Here is a 19,436-nt window from a genome sequence, read left to right on the forward strand (position 1 = left end):
TTGATAAAACCCAACACCAAGAATAGACATTTGAAAGGCAATTTAAAATAAATAAAGAATAGTGAACAACAGGCTGAATAAATGTATGTTATATGACGCATAAATAACCAACTGAGAACGTGCCTGGTGTGTTAACGTAACATACTATGGTAAGAGTCATTCAAATAACTATAACATATAGAACATGCTATACGTTTACTAAACAATCTGTCACTCCTAATCGCTAAATCCTATGAAATCTTATACGTCTAGTCTCTTACGTGAATGAGCTAAATAATATTATTTGATATTTTACGGTAATGTGTTAATCATTTCACACATAAGTCGCTCCTGAGTATAAGTCGCACCCCCGGCCAAACTAGGAAAAAAAACTGCGACTTATAGTCCGAAAAATACGGTAAAACTAATATATTTTTTCAAATACAAAATCTGGTTTAGTGTTCCTTAGTATGACATTTTCATACAGCATGATTATAAAACATTATTACCTTAAAGTATAGAATAGAATAGAATAGAAAGTACTTTATTGATCCCTGGGGAATATAATTCACATTCAGAATTGTCCATCCTTCTATATATGTTAGTTGGAGTTGCAGACAACTTCAAATAGCAGTTTTCAGTAATGTCACAGAAGATGCAGGATTTGCTTTAACATTTAAGTGGTGAAACTTCCTATAAGAGGACAGCTGTAGTGCTGTACTCTGAGGATCATGTCATATTTAATTTGAACTTCTTTTTTTTTTTTTGTGTGTGTGAATTATGCAAAATTATTTAAATGTGGTCCCCATGAACCATATTAACTCTTTTTCCCCAGGGTCCCCAGTAAGAATGATCAGCACATTACTTCATCAATCTAGAGATTTAAAGACGTGTATGAGCTAACTGGGCAGTGGCCATTTTACCTCATTTTTTTTATGCCTCCACAACCTGTAGAAAGTGTGGACGCCACAAGTGATGATCAAAATCTTGGTCCCCATTCCAAACGATAACCAGTATGTGTGTGTGTGTGTGTGTGTGTGTGTGTGTGTGTGTGTGTGTGTGTGTGTGTGTGTGTGTGTGTGTGCGCTGAGGCTTACTTGGCTTTAGTGATGAATTTGTAGGTTTCGTTCCAGTACTCCAGCAGGTTGGTTTCCTCTTCATCGTACACTCTTATGTTGTGGTACTCGAACGTTCCCGGAAAGAAGTTGTCTATTTCTCTGGTCACGTTCAGGATGTAGCGGACGCTACAGAGGAGATGAGAAGTTGACATTTATCAGGGCGGCAACTGGGGATGGGTATTGAATTTGGTACATTTATAGGCACCGACCGAACTCCATCAGTACACTGCAAAAAGTCAGTGTTCAAAAACAAGAAAACAAAATACAAAAATATGGGGTATTTTATTTGAACTAAGCAAAATTATCCATCAATAGAACAAGAAAATTTGGCTTATCAAGACTTTCCAAAACAAGTAAAATTAGCTAACCTCAATTACCCCAAAATATCTTAAAATAAGTATATTCTCACTAATAACAACTATACTACTATATGAGAACGTACTTTCTATTGTTTCATTGAAAATAAAACAGCAAAGTCCATTTGGCTGTCATCTGTTTTAATTATGAGACACAATTGTGTCAAAGTCATGATTTTTTTTTCCATGCTTGAAATAAGAAATTATTACTTTAAAAAAGTAGTTTTATACTTGTGAGCGTTGATGACACAGCTTTGCATCAGTTGATATTTTAGTTTCAAGCATGTTTTACTCAATATAGGTCATAAAATCTCAGCAACAAGCTGTAATATCTGACTGAGATCATTTAGGACCAAACCCTTAAAACAAGTAAAACCCTCTAAAATAAAATCTGCTTAGTGAGAAGAATGATCTTATCAGACAGAAAATAAGCAAATATCACCCTTATTTGAGATATTCAATCTTACATAGATTTCAGTTTTTGCAGTGTGCTACCGGGTATCGATTCATGTAAAACCAAACGGTACCATGTTTCGGTACCTTTATTGCACGTGCATGCTTCTGGTTGCGCTGCTCTGCTAACTACCCATGCTGCTGCCATTTCTTACTAGGCGTATTCTTTTCTTGTGTGTTGTGTGACTGCAATAAGTTTGTTTTGGACTGACCACCATGGTGTAGGGTTGTACGGTATACCAGTACTAATAAAGTACCGCGATACTAATTAATTGAAATTGGTATTATATTGCCTATGAAAAGTACCGTGCTTTCATCCGGTGACTACAGAGCCGAGGTGCATGATGTTGAGTGTGTCAGAACACACACACAAAGTGCATACAAGCAATAACATCTTGGAGAAGAATGTCAAAAAACGACAATTCTATTGGTTAATAAAGAGGGTGCGTGAAGCGCAATAAAGGTGATGCTTTAAACAGGGAGGCGCCGCTCTGCAAGTGTTACTTTAAAACACGCCTCGCCAAACGTGACGATTAGCGTTAGCACCTTCGCTTCAAACTTAGGTAAACATTTAAATAAGCATTCAGATCTGCACAAGAAGTTAGAGTGACAGGTAATGTTACACCTGTCCTGCTGTTCGGCTCCTGTGCAGACCGTAGTCAATTATTAAAAATAATGATATCTAATAACACATGAACACACACAAAAGTACTGAAAACTGGCACCGGTACCGTATCGGTTGAAATGTGAATTGTGCCCATCCCTAGCGGAAACGATTCATTGATTAGAAAAAAACTTATATTTGTATTTTGCTGCTTCGATGATTTGTTTAATGAGTGAAATACGCAGACCTTGTTTCCGGAAGACTGCCCCAATAGAGCGCACATGAGAGCGGCGCAGCTATTGGCGATGCAGGTCGCTCTGCAGGTGAAGTGGGGTTTTACCTTTTAGACATTGGGGCCTAACTTGCCCACTACACTAAATAATCAAATATACTGCAAATAAGGGACTAATAAAACTGGAGAAAAAGTAATTCACAAACAAATATGCAGTGCTAAAATAAATACATTCTAACAAAATCTTTAATAAATAATCATATTGTATGTTTTTTTTAATAAACTGTCCACAAAATTAAAGTGCAAATAAAAATACAGCTTCATCAATTTAGTCATATTTTTTGTGAAAAACAATGTGGTGAAATGCTTGCATGGTCAAACCTCACAAGAAAGCATTCTTCATATTTAAAAGCAGCAAACAACCAGAAACAAGGGTAATAGTCTTCTGGAAGCCATTTTATATTTTTGACTTGCATAACGAATGTTTTACTCAAACCCATGTGATGACATGTTAGCATCCACATTTTGTAAGTTAATGCTAACGAGTTGTTCGTCAAAAAATTCAAAAACCTATCCTCCAACTAATACCTTTTCAAATGTGTTAAATATATTGGTTAATGGTAAATGGTTAAATATATTGTCACTCAATTCATCATACTTATTAGAGTCTTTTTGTTTACTTTGGTTATGTAGTTGATACTAGTTTTTTTGTCTTTTTAAATATAACTCATATATAGTAATAGTGCTCCCATTGTAAAAGTGTAACTTCAATGTTAAATGCACTTAGAAGAACAAAGATCATCAGAAAAATGTTTTTATTTAAACTATTTTTCCCTAAAGACACACAAAGGCTAGAAATGGTTTTATTTGATTACTCGATTAATCGAAAAATGTATTAAGAATCATAAAGTATTGCTCACCAATGTAAGTTACAGTATGTGTGTGATTTAAATACGGAGTGTCCTCGTCCAATATTGATATCGTATATCAGACTGATATCATAAAAACACGGATTAAATAGACTTGCATCTAAAATAAGAGCTTGGATACGAGCGTTCTTGCAGCACGTTTACTTGTGCAAGGCTCATCAGCAATGATAGGCTATGGTCTACTAGGATTTAGCAGCTACTCTACAGCTAAGCACACAATAGCAAACAAGCTAGACATTAGACAAGTGCAGCCCTTTGAGACGCTTGTGATTTAGGGCTATATAAGTAAACATTGATTGATTGATTAAAGTATCTTTAATTGGACATTATTGCAGTTTAAAACACAACATTTATCAATACAAACATGTATCACATAATTATTGTTGCATATTACATACAGATACAAAGTCTCCAAGGTAGAAATTTATTACAAAGTATCCAGTAACAAACGTGTCTGCATTATTCAACTTACAGCATCATAAGCTTAACTATATGAATTATTGTGGCCACTAAGTCTCACCAAATAAACTACTAATTCACTTCAACTTAAAGACAGCAGTTAATTAGGTTAGTGTTGGTCATACCTGTAATTTCACTTGATCAAACATTTTGTAACATTCAACACCACAAAACAATGAAAGTTTGTACGATTTGTGTTGATATCATATTAGATTAATATCGGTACCGGCGAATACTCAAGGCTCCAATATTGGCATAGCACTGGAAGCAAAAAAGTTTGAATCGGCAGACACCTAATGTACAGTCAATTTGAGTTTTATTTGAGCAAAGCTACAATACACTTGGGAAAGAAAGCATGGGTAATGTGACTTTATAACAGCTTTTTGCAGAGAATGTATTGATTGGCCTGGTTGCATCTTGTGCACTAGTGAATAAACACGGGCCTTGGCACAGACTGTGTATAAATGGTGTGCTGCTTCCTAACTGTGGCGACAGATGTCTTACCCGCTGTTCTGCAGCTCATCCAGGTTGGAGGCGTTCCACTCTGAGCCCTGAAGACAACATAAGTATGGTCAGCGTGAGCGTACACATAGTCAGCTGTACGGTTCTGAGTCAATCATCAACTGGAGGACAACAGATGCAAGGCTTGGTTAAAGAATAACAAAATGCTGCTAGCGTTCCTACCAGGTAGACGTGTTCAAAGATCTCAGTGGGGCTGTCCATTTGTCCTAGGATGACAATCATCTCATTGTCTATGAACTCTTTGAACTCCCTCAGGTTGCACACCATCTGCATCTCCAGCTCTGTACGAATCTGGGAAAACAAAGTATGGTATGATATGTCTGTATGTTTGCACAGCAGATCTGAGAAAGTCAAGTACTGTAAAGCATGTACAATTACTGCACCCTATTACTTTTGGGCACCCTTCTGTACATAAGAGTGGAGCTAGTCGCATTGTCATGGTGTAAAATAAACACGTAATCAATCAAAAGTGTGTCGTCTTTATGTAGTCTATAGCCACACAAGGAAGGAATGTAATTGCTAACCTTGTGGACTGTATTCATGCTTCTCTTTGTTAATATCAATGGCGGGATGCACGGCCTTGCGAACATGAGGTCACACTATTTTTGGAAGTTGAAGCAGGCAATTCTTCTGTGTGATCATTGTTTTTTCCTTTATGTGCTTAGTTTTACAGTAACTTCATTGTGGAGATCATCAATGAACAACCTCAAGTTGATTTTTACATCTCTAATCTAAAAGACTGTTTATCCATCTGCCAAAACCAAATGCTACATTCAGAGAGGCATAACAGTATATGTAAATAAACCAGAAGTACAACTTCAATCCATATCCATCCATCCATCCATCCACCCATCCGTCCATTTTCTTCAATCCTTGCACTTTAAAAATGCACAATTTTTTAGACATTTGATATGGGGCTCCCCAACTCCGAGCATTCAGAAAGATGCAAGCAAAAAAACCAAAAAAAAACCAAGCCTAAATGTGAATTCAGAACACAATGTTCTGTGCTCCTCCACACAGCTGGATTACACACACTGCACTTGTTTTTGGAATCGTTCACAATCATTATGAAAGACATGACAACGGATGTATTTTATTTTAATGCATTCTAAATAGAAAATAAATGTGATCAAAAGTCTGCTTGCGCTCTATTCTGCCGATAAAGCCCTTAAAAAAAACATCCACACACCTTCATTAAGGTTTTATATACATGCTGTAAGTTTATAAGTAATGAAGTAACAGGTACATATATAACATTTAATATTTACGTATTTTGATCAATTTAAGCATTTATTTAAAAGTCGCATCACAAAATTATTGTTTTTTTTTTTCAACATCATCACTGATTTCTACTCACTGCAGACTTTATGAGAGCCAACACACACAATAAGACATGCAAGCTGGATCAGAGTCGATTCTACCAACGCGCATGGTGCTGAGCTGAATAGAACTGTCCTGGGAGGTGAAACCATGACTATTTAAGAATAGAACAAATGTTTGCTTCTCACCTCCTTGCAGGTCACGTTCTCCAAGTCCTTTTGCATCATAATCTCTCTGAGGCGCATCTTGATCAGTCTTTCCGTGCGCTCCCTCTCTGTGGGTCTGTGTAGGAATACACGCATAAAAACAGCTTTTACAAACACACACTATCACTCTCTTTAACGTCAATAGGCCTGGGGCGATAGTCAAATCAATTAACCAAACGATACATGAAAATGAACTCGATAACTTTTCCCGGAATCAATAATTTGCTATATCCATGTTTTTCTCTTTGTCGATCTTTTCCAATCAGAGCGCAAAAGGGTTCATTCACATTATTATTATCTTAGGTTATGATTAAAATGTGTCTTTAATTTGGTTTCTAAATAATGCTGACAATAATATTGTTTATCAGCAATTATTTGTGGGACAATATCATCCAGAAAATGTTTTTTTAAATCACAGCAGGCCGATACATCAGACAAAAGAATGAGAAACGCCTTGACGTCCTGGCAAGGGCATTTTATTTCTTCTTCATTGAATTATAAGAGTGCAAATGAGTTACTGTATCCACAAAAGAATCACCGCTTTGTCGAATTCTTCAAAACTAGAGTGGGAAGAGAAAATCTGAGCATGGCCTATGAGTGATCCTCCACAACAAGGTTCCCTTGTAGGACATTTATGGGACCGTTTTAGCCTGTGGTTAGTCAAACACGTAGGCTATCTACCATCATTCAGTGTGTTAATGTTCCAATTGCACACCCACACAACTATTATAGCTTAAAGAGTATGCCAAACTGAAGAGAGTACAGTAGAAATATTTTTAAATTTCTTGATCTTGACCTCTACATAGCGCTTCCTAAGGCTATTTGACCTGGCCACCACATCCAGCCGCTGTTACATCCTTCAACAAGTCCTGGCGTGCCTGAGGGTCAGACCACTAAAGTCAAGAAGCTGACTTGTAAAACGTCATTTTTATAATATACGACTGCACGATGAATGTTGCAGATGAGCAACTAAAAACTCTAGTGAGTCATGGTTCACTTCACTGGAAGCACCATAGGAATGCCTGCGATCAGAACCTTTCATCAGTAAAAGGGGAAATTATAGGCTTCCGTGGCCGGGTCACTTGACGCTGGAAGATAAACACAGATCTATATACGTGTGTGTGTTCATAACATGTGGGTGGCCACCTTAAAAAGTCAACTCCAACACAAACACACCTTCTGCTGTGTAAAAAAAAGACAAGTTGCGTTCCCAGGAAATAGGTGTTTACCTGTGATTTTTTAAAGAACTGTCCACACCTCTTGTGTCCATTTAGTAGGGTCAGTGCGTGCGTTGGCAGAGTAAAAGAGCTCTATTTAAATCTAACACTTCCATCATGTGTGCTACTACTTGCCTGCCACCTGCTTCTGTCTGTCCTGTCCTGTGTCACTCTTCTTCTGTGTGTGTCTAGACTAGGGTTGTGCTACATAAACGATTCAAATCATATCAATTTGGCAGACGATAGAGCTTTGTGATGATGCATGTTGATGACCTGTTCCAGCTGTGTCCTGCAAATAAACTATGTTTCTTACAAGTACAAGTATCACTGGAGGACGGGGACTAACTTATACAGTAAGTCATGCTAACTGCTAAACTAGAGCTGTTGAATGTAGAATGGGTGGGCAGATAGATACAAATAACAGTAAAAATGGAAAATATAACAGCAGTAAATGGCCAATACTTCAGTGATTATATCAATATTTTTTATTATCACAAAATATTTGTTTGCCTTTTTGGTGATAAACTCAGGGAATACTGTACACAGGATGACTTTAAGGGCAACAAAACAAAAACTTTAAATCAGAGCCAATATAAATATTTGCTTATATTAACTTATTTTGCACTGTTGACTTTATTTTCCTCAAAATAATTTGAATATTTTATATTGTTACACCGCCATCAGGTGTTTTTGTCAGATAACAATTGTGATCGAAATGGAATCATTCAATTATCTTCTGAATTTATGCAACTGTGGACTGATTTATTTATTTTTTTACATCAAATTATGCTGTCAATTTCAGTGAAAACAAATTAAGTAGCAAAATGCGTGTCTAAGACCCGTGTCACATGACTTCAAACTTGACATCTCATTGGCAGGTTATGAGACCGGATCGATTGCTTCAGTCGTAAATTTACCGGAAGTGGATATTGCGTTTTGAAGCAGCACATTTTTTTCTGCACTGAATTTTTATACATTGAATTTTAAAACACTGAATTTTTTAACACAAAATTTGCTACCAAATTTTTTTCCACAAAAAAAAATGCAGTTCACAAAATTCAAAAGCAAACAATTCAGTTACATAAATTCGGTGTCAAAAAAGCTTTCGTAATAAAGACACAAATTCATCTCCATATAGAAACAGAAAGTAACCAGATACGACCAGTGAATTAACAAGGAGATGTGTAATAGCTTTGGGAAAATAATACAATTGGAAATGATGCAGTAAGTTACCAAATATGTCAGCAGCCAATTTAGGAGTGTTTTTAACTTGTTTTAAAATAGTTATATTTCTATGCCAAATAATATGTTGTGATATATATCGATATCGCAAGAGGCTGCCATTTATATTGCGATATAGAGTTTAGGCCACATCGCCCATCCCAAGTCTGGACCCCTTTCTTTTTTCCTAAAATCAAGCCAACTAATGCCACAGTTATTTTGGACACTCCAGGATCTCAGAAGTGTGTGCATGTGAGAAACACACACAATCCAAATATGTAGCGAGGCACATGACTAAGCATGAGAGGGGAATTTTCCTGGTGTGAGTAAAGCCATAAATCTATCAGGGTCATTCTCATCATGTCCACTGTTTCCGTATGCGATTGTTGACAACTTTGTCATTAAGTGTGTCTATGAGCAGCACGTGTTTAAGTGTAAATAGTTAAGCTCAAGTGACAGTTTATGCACTTTGTGGGTGTGTGTTGCTCTACGTTGCCCCAAAGTTACAGCCATTATGTTGACCCTTAACCTCGATGTGCTGTGTAAAGTGAAGCAACTCTGTCTGCACTTGAGACATGGTTGGGCAACACTGTTCCGAGTGAAGCCCTAACCACGCAAATCTCTGCTCAGGTGATCTATTTCAGTTCATGTGCATGCAAGAGACGTGTTAACACCGTTTTTGTCACTTCGCAGTGTACACACCCTTCGTGAACATGTTTTCTGACTGTATTAAACCTCCCTGTGGTCTTAATTTTCCGTATCAGATGCAAGTGTGCGCCCAGTGTGCATGTTGCAACACGAGGCTCACTTGAATAGGTGTGCAATATCACGTCAGTTTGAAGCAGTGCAGTTCTACAAATCCCAGCCAACGTACCTCAATAATAAACGGTGTTATATGAATACCTTCCTAAATGTTGCAATTGGAATTTCATCTGTCCATGCACAAAATGCAAAAGGTAAAAACTAGGTGTCTCGACAACTTTTTAATTTCCGTTACAATTGCTGGGTTGCAATCACTTGACCTAGAGGCACTTTTGGGGTTCAGACGATGGTCTAGAGCAGGGGTGTCAAACTCAAATACAGAGTGGGCCAACATTTTAAACTGAACAAAGCCGTCGGCCAAGGTTGAACAAATTAACCTTTTAATAGGGACCCAAACAAGTTTTGCATTGAATATTGAACAAGCAAGGCTTATATATCTTTATAGTGACATGCAAAATCAAGTTTCAAATAATAATAATAATAATAATTCAAAAATATCAATGGCATATCAAATAAAATGTAAATAAAAATGTAATGCCTCTTTTCTATTTACAGCCTTCTGAGCTAAATATCAGAATAAACTTTTTCCACCATAAATTTGAAAATAAAATAATGAATGAATCAAAAATTAAAGCCTTGAAGTAGCAAGAGAAAGTGCATGAATAAAACGTTAATTATTGCTCAGTTTGCTACACTGATTTGCTTTAACACTGAATATGGAACAAGCAATGCTTATATAACTTAATAATGCAAAATCAACTTTCAAAACACAAACGAAAAAACCAATGGTATATTAAATAAAATTTAAATAAAAAATGGAATGCCTCTTTTCTATTTGCAGCCTTCTGAGGTAAATATCAACATTAACTTTTTCCAGAGGCTAATAAATTTGAAAATAAAATAACAATGAATAAATCAACAATTCAGGCCTTTTTACTGCTCAGTTTGCGACACACTCATCTAATCTGATGTGCCCAAGCCAGATACCTGGCATCTTTTCTGGGATACTAGTTCATTAATGTCGGGGCTCAGGTGGGCGGGGTTGGGGGGGCGGGGTTTGGTGATAGTGGGGGGCTGTATATTGTAGCGTCCCGGAAGAGTTAGTGCTGCAAGGGGTTCTGGGTATTTGTTCTGTTGTGTTTATGTTGTGTTACAGTGCGGATGTTCTTCCGAAATGGGTTTGTCATTCCTGTTTGGTGGGGTTTCACAGTGTGGCGCATATTTGTAACAGTTTTAAAGTTGTTTATGCGGCCACCCTCAGTGTGACCTGTATGGCTGTTGATCAAGTATGCATTGCATTCACTTATGTGTGTGTAGAAGCCGCATATATCATGTCACAGGGGCCGGCACCCTGTTTGTATGGAGGAAAAGCAGACGTGACGACAGGTTGTAGAGGACGCTAAAGGCAGTGCCTTTAAGGCACTGCCCCCAATATTGTTGTCCGGGTGGAAATCGGGAGAAATTTGGGAGAATGGTTGCCCCGGGAGACTTTCGAGAGGGGCACTGATAATCAGGAGGGTTGGCAAGTATGAGTATTAGCAGTGAATGCGGTGTTACAGCGGCACCGCCGCTGTATAATACCGGCGGGCCAGCTCTAATGTTAATTTGATATTGCCTCAAAGGCCAAATGAAATTACACGGCCAGAGTTTGACACCCATGGTCTAGAGTCTTGTTAGGCTACTCTTTATTTACCTGCATCAGTGCAGATTTTGGCGTATTTAGAGGCAAATATATGAGCAATCATGAAAACATATTTAAAATGGGATGCAGTGGATTTATACACTCTTAAGAAAACCTTTTTTTTTTATTTTTTTTTTTACATGTAAGCCATTTAGCATCACCAAGACATTACTGCTCGCTACAACCTCCTTTCATTTGACACTCACACAGATTTACAGAAGAAAAGATTGGTGGCACATCATGTCTTTACATCTGGAGGACTACCCAAATTAAGCATTAATAGGTAAACGACAATGTTGGACTTATTTGTGCATCGGTAAATAACGTATTTGATTGACATAACGAGTGCCGTAATTGACATAACGAGTGCCGTGTTGCTGTGATCATCGCGTGAGAGAAAGGATACGTTTGTTTGCAGTTGATTTCCTGCTACAAATATTAGTCTCATTGATTGATTGAAACTTTTATTAGTAGATTGCACAGTTCAGTACATATTCCGTACAATTGACCACTAAATGGTAACACCCAAATAAGTTGTTCAACTTGTTTAAGTCGGGGTCCACGTAAATCAATTCATGGTAATGAACATCTACAGTTCATGTCAGCAGTTGTTTTTATAATATGAAGTTCATATTTTGTCTCATTGTTTAGGTAGAGATGCCCCTGTTGTTCACCAATGTTTGCTAGCGATATCAAGATTCAGTATATGCTGTTGAGCCTTTGAGAGATGTGTTCATCTAGTTTATTAATATTATTAGGTGTTTTTCTTGATGAAAGGGGTTGCCCGCCCTACTATTTGAGAAGGACTGATTTAAACGCACTTAAAGGCAGCTCAGTTATGTTTGTGACATAAAAAAATTGGAAAAAAAATTTACTCACTTTGTCAAATGCATCAGTACATCATACACAACCCACTACTGCCACAAATAAATTGCAGTCCGGTTGAACACACATTGTATACCACTGTTGTAGGTGAACGACAAACAAGTGGTTGCAATCAGGTTTCAATTTATGTTGCAGCTTGAAGAAAACCGTATGAACATGCACATTTGAATGCGATCCAAATAAAACTGTGCGGACTCATAAATTGACTATGATTACCTTGTATCTCCATGGAATAACAAATATAATCATTATTCCAAATGGATGAACATAACAGTGTATTTGTTATCAGAAAACACTATCTACTTTATGGATGTGTGCATCTACTACTCACAAGTCTGTAAAGAGAACAGGTGAATTGGCTCGGTGTGACTCAACATCCTGCATAGCGTTCCACTCGTTGATGCAGAACTGGTTGGAGGAGATCCTGCTCTGATAGTAGCTTACCCATGTCAGGAACAGACTCCCTGGGTAGTAATTGTGGCAACGGGCCACCTCACACGCTTTGTGGAGCGACTGAAGAGCTGACCTGATGTGGGCAAACAAAAACCTTTCCTGATCATGATGTTTCTTAAAACAGACATTATGTAACATCTCACAAGGCATACAAGTAAAGAGAAGCAGGTGGAAAAACAAGAGTGTAAGGAGAGGAATGATAACAGCATTAATTACTTAAAGAAAACTTGTGATTAAAATGACAAAATGATTGGAATAGGAAGTTAAAAAGGACAAGAAATGACACAATGAAAGCACATATAGAAAAAAGGAAGCAGTCCTGATAAGATCCTTTACACAGATTAGACAAAAAGCAAAATGTGACAAGTCTTAACAATCCTTACCATTTTTCTCTGTATAATTTGCATGAAAGATCCTCAGAACTGCACATTATTGTTACAAAAAAGAATAAATGGATGCTTACCACATTGCCTGAACTGATACAGGCTTAAAAACATGAACTCGATTCACAGTTGACACGCTAAAACCTCTGCAAAGGAAAGTGGAACCATTTAGAATCTAATAAGTCAGAGGTACACAGCTGAAGAAAAAAAGGGCATGACATACCCGTCTCCATCCAAGTGGATCAGAGTGTCACTCCACAGAGGTAGAACCAGACCCACTGAACAACAGCTGACAGGCAGATTCAGAATGTTAATATCAGATCAACGTCCACTGGTTGCACATATTAAAAAGGAGCCTAACTATTCCCATGTTTGAATTGTAATAATGAAATAAAATACAATAAGAAAGCATAATGATCCATAATGTATTCTTACAAGTGTACAATTCAATGGGAATTGAAAGAGGCCCATGCTGCACTACTGCTGTGGTACTGACCTGTCCGAGGAATAAAAGTCCATGCCGAGCACAATGCTCTCCTCCGTGTCCTGTCGACCGTTGGTGGAGACCACCACCATGTAGCGGGTTACCTGAGGGTAGGTGCTCTCCAGACGTACAGCCTGAAACACAAGCCAGGGAAGGGGTAAAAATCACTTTCTTTCTCATGTTGGTTAAATAGCACTAGGGAATTCCGATATTGGCTCTCCATACATGCTGATACTGCATTACACTTCATTTCTGATACCTATGAATGCAGCAGGTCTTCCCTCAAACTAATGTCGGATGTGGAGTATAATGAAGACATTATTCCTTAACGAAACAACTTTTACTGTGATGCCACTGGGTACATTTCACAAATAAACAGTGCTTGTGCAAACTAGGACAGATACGGCAACGTATGTTACAGAAGAAGTGCATATGCATTTTCAAGATTTTTGTCAATAACCAAGTCAAACGTGTTTGACTATCAACAAGGTTAGTCTTTAAAAAAAAATTTGCAAATAAGAATATAAATAATAATGCTGATAACTATAGCATATGTGAAGCTGTACATTTCCATGTGGCCAAATATTTATATAAAAACAAAGTAAAGTACAAAGTATGAAACTGTACTAATACAACTATTGAAATGATTAATTACTTATGATTAATATTTTTTAACACCTACCTTTCTTTCATACGAGAAGTGAATTAAATGTAAACATGTAAAAAGTATGGTGTGAATTATCAGTTTACACACACACGCACGCACGAACGCATGCGCTTTGCTTCTTTCTACTCTTTTTGGACATGTTGCATTGTGCAAAAGTAACTACGTGATATAACTTGTTATGTATATCTAAAACAAATTATACCATACAATTTTAAGAAATCACACGTTTACATCTCTATGATTTATGATAATGTGTTCTCTTCTTTTTTGACATTTTTTCTACCATCAATTGTGCAATAGCCAACTTGATGTATTACGCTGTATTTCTCAGATGATTATGAATACAATGTAGCGTTTGAACGGTTTGAAAATGTATTAAAAACATTTATAAAATCCAATAAAATACAAAATGAAGTAATCTCTTCTGAAGAAACAAGAGGAATGCATGACAGCATTGATTCTCAAACAGTGGTACATGTACCACTAGTGGTACGCGGGCTCCATCTAGTGGTACGCCAAATAATTACTTGATTAAATTACAGTGTTTTGTTTTCCTATATTCAAACACAGTATTACTGTTTAAACTGGGTGTAATGTTACACTGGCCAAAATTACATACTGTATACGTGTTAAATAAAACATCTGCCTTGTTTTTAATGAATACTCAGACCTACTACGCTGCTGTGTTTTAATGTTAGTCATTATGGTGGCATTTGGAGAGCCAAGTGTTTTCTGAGGTGGTACTTGGTGAAAAAAGTTTGAGAACCACTGCTCTATAGTATATAGATATTAGGTTAGTGCAACAGCAACATTAAAAAATAACTACAAGCGCATGCGTATTGAATTAAAATGTATCTTAACACACACCAAGATTGTTTATGATATACTATATTGCATATATGTATTTTCAAAGATAAATTATTCCACTCAGTAATCAAGTTGTAATAATAAAGTTTGTATGTCTGATGTTGTCCTGTTAAGTCTACTTTATGATTGTGACAGTTTAAGACTTTAATGTAATGCCATTCTCAGGAAGGGCCTAATCATCCCATCAAAATGTTTGCTGTGGAAATTGGGCACTTATATATGTCCTATAATTCAACGTCCCATGAACCACACAACAGGTGTCAACGCCTCGGTATTACTCACCAGTCTGATCGTGTCTTCTGGCCGAAGCACAGTGAACATAGTCTGGAGATGTTTCTGGAGATCCCCTAGCAAAAAGTAATGTGATTTTGTCAGAGTTTCTTTTGGGTACACAGAAATTCTTGGCAGCTAAATGTTAACATTAGAACATAAGATACTGTGTCATTAGGCCTGGGGACGGTTTCGGCTGCATTGTCTCCCTTGCTGCCCGTCTCCGAATACATTTGAGGCCAAAAAAAAATCCAGTCAGTTGTTTAAAATATGTTGCCATTCTTAGAAATCTGCCCATTCATATATAGTATTGAAATATTCCAACAAGGAAGTATCTAAATCCACCAGCGCACACAGTACTTTGGGGTTTGACGGACTGCACCAAACTGGGAACCTCTGTTTGTTACTACATAATGTGTTTCAGAATTGTTATTTATAGGAAGTTTATGGAAAACTGTGTTGTGTATGTTTACCTGTGTGCTTGTTCCAGCGCTGGCTAATACGAGGGGTAGAGTTTGGCGTTGGACTATTTCCTCTTGGGAGGAAGAGGGCTGCACCTTTTACTGTCAGGAAGCTCTCGCTGATACTATAAAAAATGGGCACAAAAAGGGACAATACACCTGAAATTTAACCAACACATTTACATACCTATATCTAAAATATATTATACAGTATATATTTATGATAAACTTCCAGTTTCAATATACGGTTACCAATACACTTTATAAATAGGTCTATGCAAAAATACGTCTTATTTCTTAGATCCACAGGTTCAATCGAAGCACTCAAAAGTACAACTTCAATCCATCCATCCATTTTCTTCAATCCTTCCAGTTTAAAAATGCATAATTTTTAGACATTTGATAATCAATGGGGCTCCCCCAACGTCGAACATTCAGAAAGATGCAAGCAAGAAAAACAAAAAAACAAGCCTAAATGTGAATTCAGAACACAATGTTCTGTGCTCCTCCACACAGCTGGATTACACACACTGAACGCATTCACTGTAGCAGCTGCCAGCAAAGAAGGATAGGGGGGGGAAGAGAGATTGGGAGAGGACTGAGGGGCTGAGCGGGAAGATAGAGCCAGTCCCCCTCCTCCACAATGTTTGAGTAGAGATAAGAGCTGGCCATCACCCAAATCTATGAACCAAAGCGGAGGTTCTGTACCCCTTTAGAACAGTTAATCTTATTAAGCATGACTGAAGTCACTGCATTGAGCATAATAAAAGCGGGGGTCAGTATTTCAAGTGGTGACTAAACACTGAGGGCGTGTAAGATTTTCTGCCGTTGTTCAGTGGCACACTAACCTCGGTCACATGAGATTATATTGAAACTGTCTGAAAGACCTATTTATGACTGGCTCAAATGACATTCACGGGACAAACATATCATTACCATTAAGATGGTGACACTGACACAGCAGGATGGCCGTACGGTTTTCAGGTGGCAAATACGGCTCGTGTAACAAACAAAAAAAATGCTTGTGACTCAAGATTTGTAAGAGCACTTTGCAAACCCAAGGGAGATGGATCACGCACAGCTCTGCAGGCTGGGTCACAACTGCAACACAGAGTGGCTGCTTCTTTTGTTTTTGCTTTCTTTGTTATTACCATCCAGACAGTTGTTGAATTCCATTGTTATTTAAGTGTGTGTGCACATTTATTGTGGTTTTCATGTCTGCCTCACCAAGTGCTTAATCTGGAATCTTTAAAACCAGACCAAAAAACAAATATAAAGACAGACAGCAGTTGTGACAGAACTTTCAACATAACAATGCTGTCTCCTGGGTTAAGTCCTATACTATACAATCATATTTTACCATCTAAAATAAGACCTTCCAAACTGTATCAATTATTTTTATTTTATTTTTTTTTATTTTTTTTAAAGGGCAAGGAATATTTGCATTGTCTATTAGGATTATCATGATACCAACATTTCAGTAGCAGATACGTATACCTGTAAATTTCCACAATGTTCGATACTTATTCAATACCAGGATAAAAATTAAAAAAACTGAACCCATGTACTTTTAAATTAATTAGTTTATTGAAAACTGTTTCAAACTGTTAAGTACTGTATTTAAGGGACGTCATGTAATTCGTAATGAAATAGGCTATATTTAATGACACAGATTCCTATTTTCATTTGGTATTATTAACAGTCCAGGCTTTTTCATTACATTATGCCTTTTTGCTGAATTTTTCCTGTGCTTTTTTGGTCATTTTATTTTTTACGATGTGCCACGGGTCCATGGGCAAAAAAAAAGCTGTCTTCCGCAAATGGCCACCAGGCCACACTTTGAACATATTATGTATTTCATTAGAAAGGCAAAGTGTTGCCAGACGATGGAAAAGTGTCTCTAAGCTGTGTCTTTTTAGCACTTGTAAAAGTGATAAAGGTAGGGTAGCAACTTTGTGGATGTTTTGCACACGTAATGCACACTTCCAGGGCTTGTGGTGGCAGATCTCCGCTCTCACTTGTGTTTTCATGACCGCTTATATATGATTAGCGAAAAACTCTTGGCGTAAGACACACTACACTTTGTCACTCCTTTCTCTCGTTTCACTTGTATTGTGTACGTCGATGAAGTGGCAACACGGATATCTTATGCTATGTCTTTCTCTGGCTAAGCAGGTGTGTATTAGGGGTGTTGCATAATGTACAAAACACGTACATTTGCTTGTTGGTATCGTAAGTATTCTTTTAACAAACATATTGCCAAAACACACAGAGATACATTATGCCACTGGTAAATTCCCAAACAAAATAAAAATTGTACCGATTTATAAGACCAGAGACAAACACCAGTTTACAAACTACAGGCCTGTTTCTTTACATTCACAATTTTGTTAAATGATTGAAAAATTGTTTCACAACAGATTGGACAAATTCATGAATAAAAGTCGAACACCTACGGACAACCGACCTGGCAACATTTCAACATCAATGGCATTAATCAAAATACCCTAAGAGATTGCCAACGCAATAAATGGTAAACAGTGTGCAGCTGCAGTTTTTATGGATATGACAAAAACATTTGACAAAAATGCATTATAATATCGTAATAAAAAAAATGTAACGGTATGGTAGAGGGCTGTTTTTGAACTGGGTGAGAAGCTGTTTAACCAACAAGAAACAATGTGTGAAATCAGACAAACATACATCTACAGAGACAAATATATCTTGTGGCGTACCCCAGGAATTAATACCAGGACCAAAACTGTTCAATCTCGACATAAACACATTTGTAAAGTTAGAGGACCTAAAGTCAGTACTATTAGCAGACGACACGACTGCGTTTTGTTCAGGCGAGAACACACAGAAGCTAATACAAATAACAGGATAAATTAAATAGATGGTTTAACAAAAACTGACTATCTTTGAATCTCAGTAAAACTAAAATAATGTTATTCAGTAACAGTAGAAAATAAAGTCACACACACAAATCCAAATAGAGTTGACATTGAAATGGTAAAATTAATTTTTTTTGGGGGGTGTAATAATATATGATCAAATGAACTGGAAATCTCATGTACAAATATTCAACATAAAAGTAGCAAGAAACACGTCAATAATGAATAGAGCAAAATACACTATATTGCCAAAAGTATTTGGCCATGTGCCTTGACTCACATATGAACTTGAAGTGCCATCCCATTCCTAACACATAGGGTTCAATATGATTCGGGTCCACCTTTTGCAGCTATTACAGCTTCAACTCTTCTGGGAAGGCTGTTCACAAGGTTGCGGAGTGTGTTTATAGGAATTTTCGACCATTCTTCCAAAAGCGCATTGGTGAGGTTACACACTGATGTTGGTCGAGAAGGCCTGGCTCTCAGTCTCCGTTCTAATTCATCCCAAAAGTGTTCTATCGGGTTCAGGTCAGGCCAGTCAAGTTCATCCACTCCAGACGCTGTCATCCATGTCTTTATGGACCTTGCTTTGTGGACTGGTGCACAGTCATGTTGGAAGAGGAAGGAGCCCACTCCAAACTGTTCCCACAAGGTTAGGAGCATGGAATTGTCCAAAATGTTTTGGTATCCTGGAGCATTCAAAGTTCCTTTCACTGGAACTAAGGGGCCAAGTCCAACTCCAGCAAAACAACCCCATAGCATAATTCCTCCTCCACCAAATTTCACGCTCGGCACAATGCAGTCCGAAATGTATTGTTCTCCTGGCCACCTCCAAACCCAGACTCATCCATCAGATTGCCAGATAGAAAAGCGTGATTCATCACCCCAGAGAAAGCGTCTTCACTGCTCTAGAGTCCAGTGGCGTCGTGCTTTACACCACTGCATCCGACGCTTTGCATTGGACTTGGTGATGTATGGCTTAGATTCAGGTGCTTGGCCATAGAAACCCATTC

General features: G+C 37.5%; 1 protein-coding gene across 2 annotated transcripts in view; it reads right to left on the minus strand.

Annotated features, from left to right (window-relative positions):
• ssh2a (slingshot protein phosphatase 2a) overlaps positions 1–19,436 on the minus strand; it is a 71,241-nt gene that overhangs the window by 7,221 nt on the left and 44,584 nt on the right. For both annotated transcript variants that reach the window (XM_062068067.1, XM_062068066.1), the window contains 10 exons: positions 15,542–15,654; positions 15,081–15,145; positions 13,277–13,398; positions 13,004–13,069; positions 12,861–12,926; positions 12,276–12,470; positions 6,161–6,254; positions 4,815–4,943; positions 4,635–4,681; positions 1,077–1,223 (listed from right to left, as the gene is read on the minus strand). In XM_062068067.1, the coding sequence (XP_061924051.1) occupies positions 1,077–1,223; positions 4,635–4,681; positions 4,815–4,943; positions 6,161–6,254; positions 12,276–12,470; positions 12,861–12,926; positions 13,004–13,069; positions 13,277–13,398; positions 15,081–15,145; positions 15,542–15,654 (1,044 nt within the window). The remainder of the gene's footprint in view (positions 1–1,076; positions 1,224–4,634; positions 4,682–4,814; positions 4,944–6,160; positions 6,255–12,275; positions 12,471–12,860; positions 12,927–13,003; positions 13,070–13,276; positions 13,399–15,080; positions 15,146–15,541; positions 15,655–19,436) is intronic.

Source organism: Entelurus aequoreus, linkage group LG13, assembly GCF_033978785.1.
Source record: "Entelurus aequoreus isolate RoL-2023_Sb linkage group LG13, RoL_Eaeq_v1.1, whole genome shotgun sequence".
NCBI classification, from domain to species: domain Eukaryota; kingdom Metazoa; phylum Chordata; class Actinopteri; order Syngnathiformes; family Syngnathidae; genus Entelurus; species Entelurus aequoreus.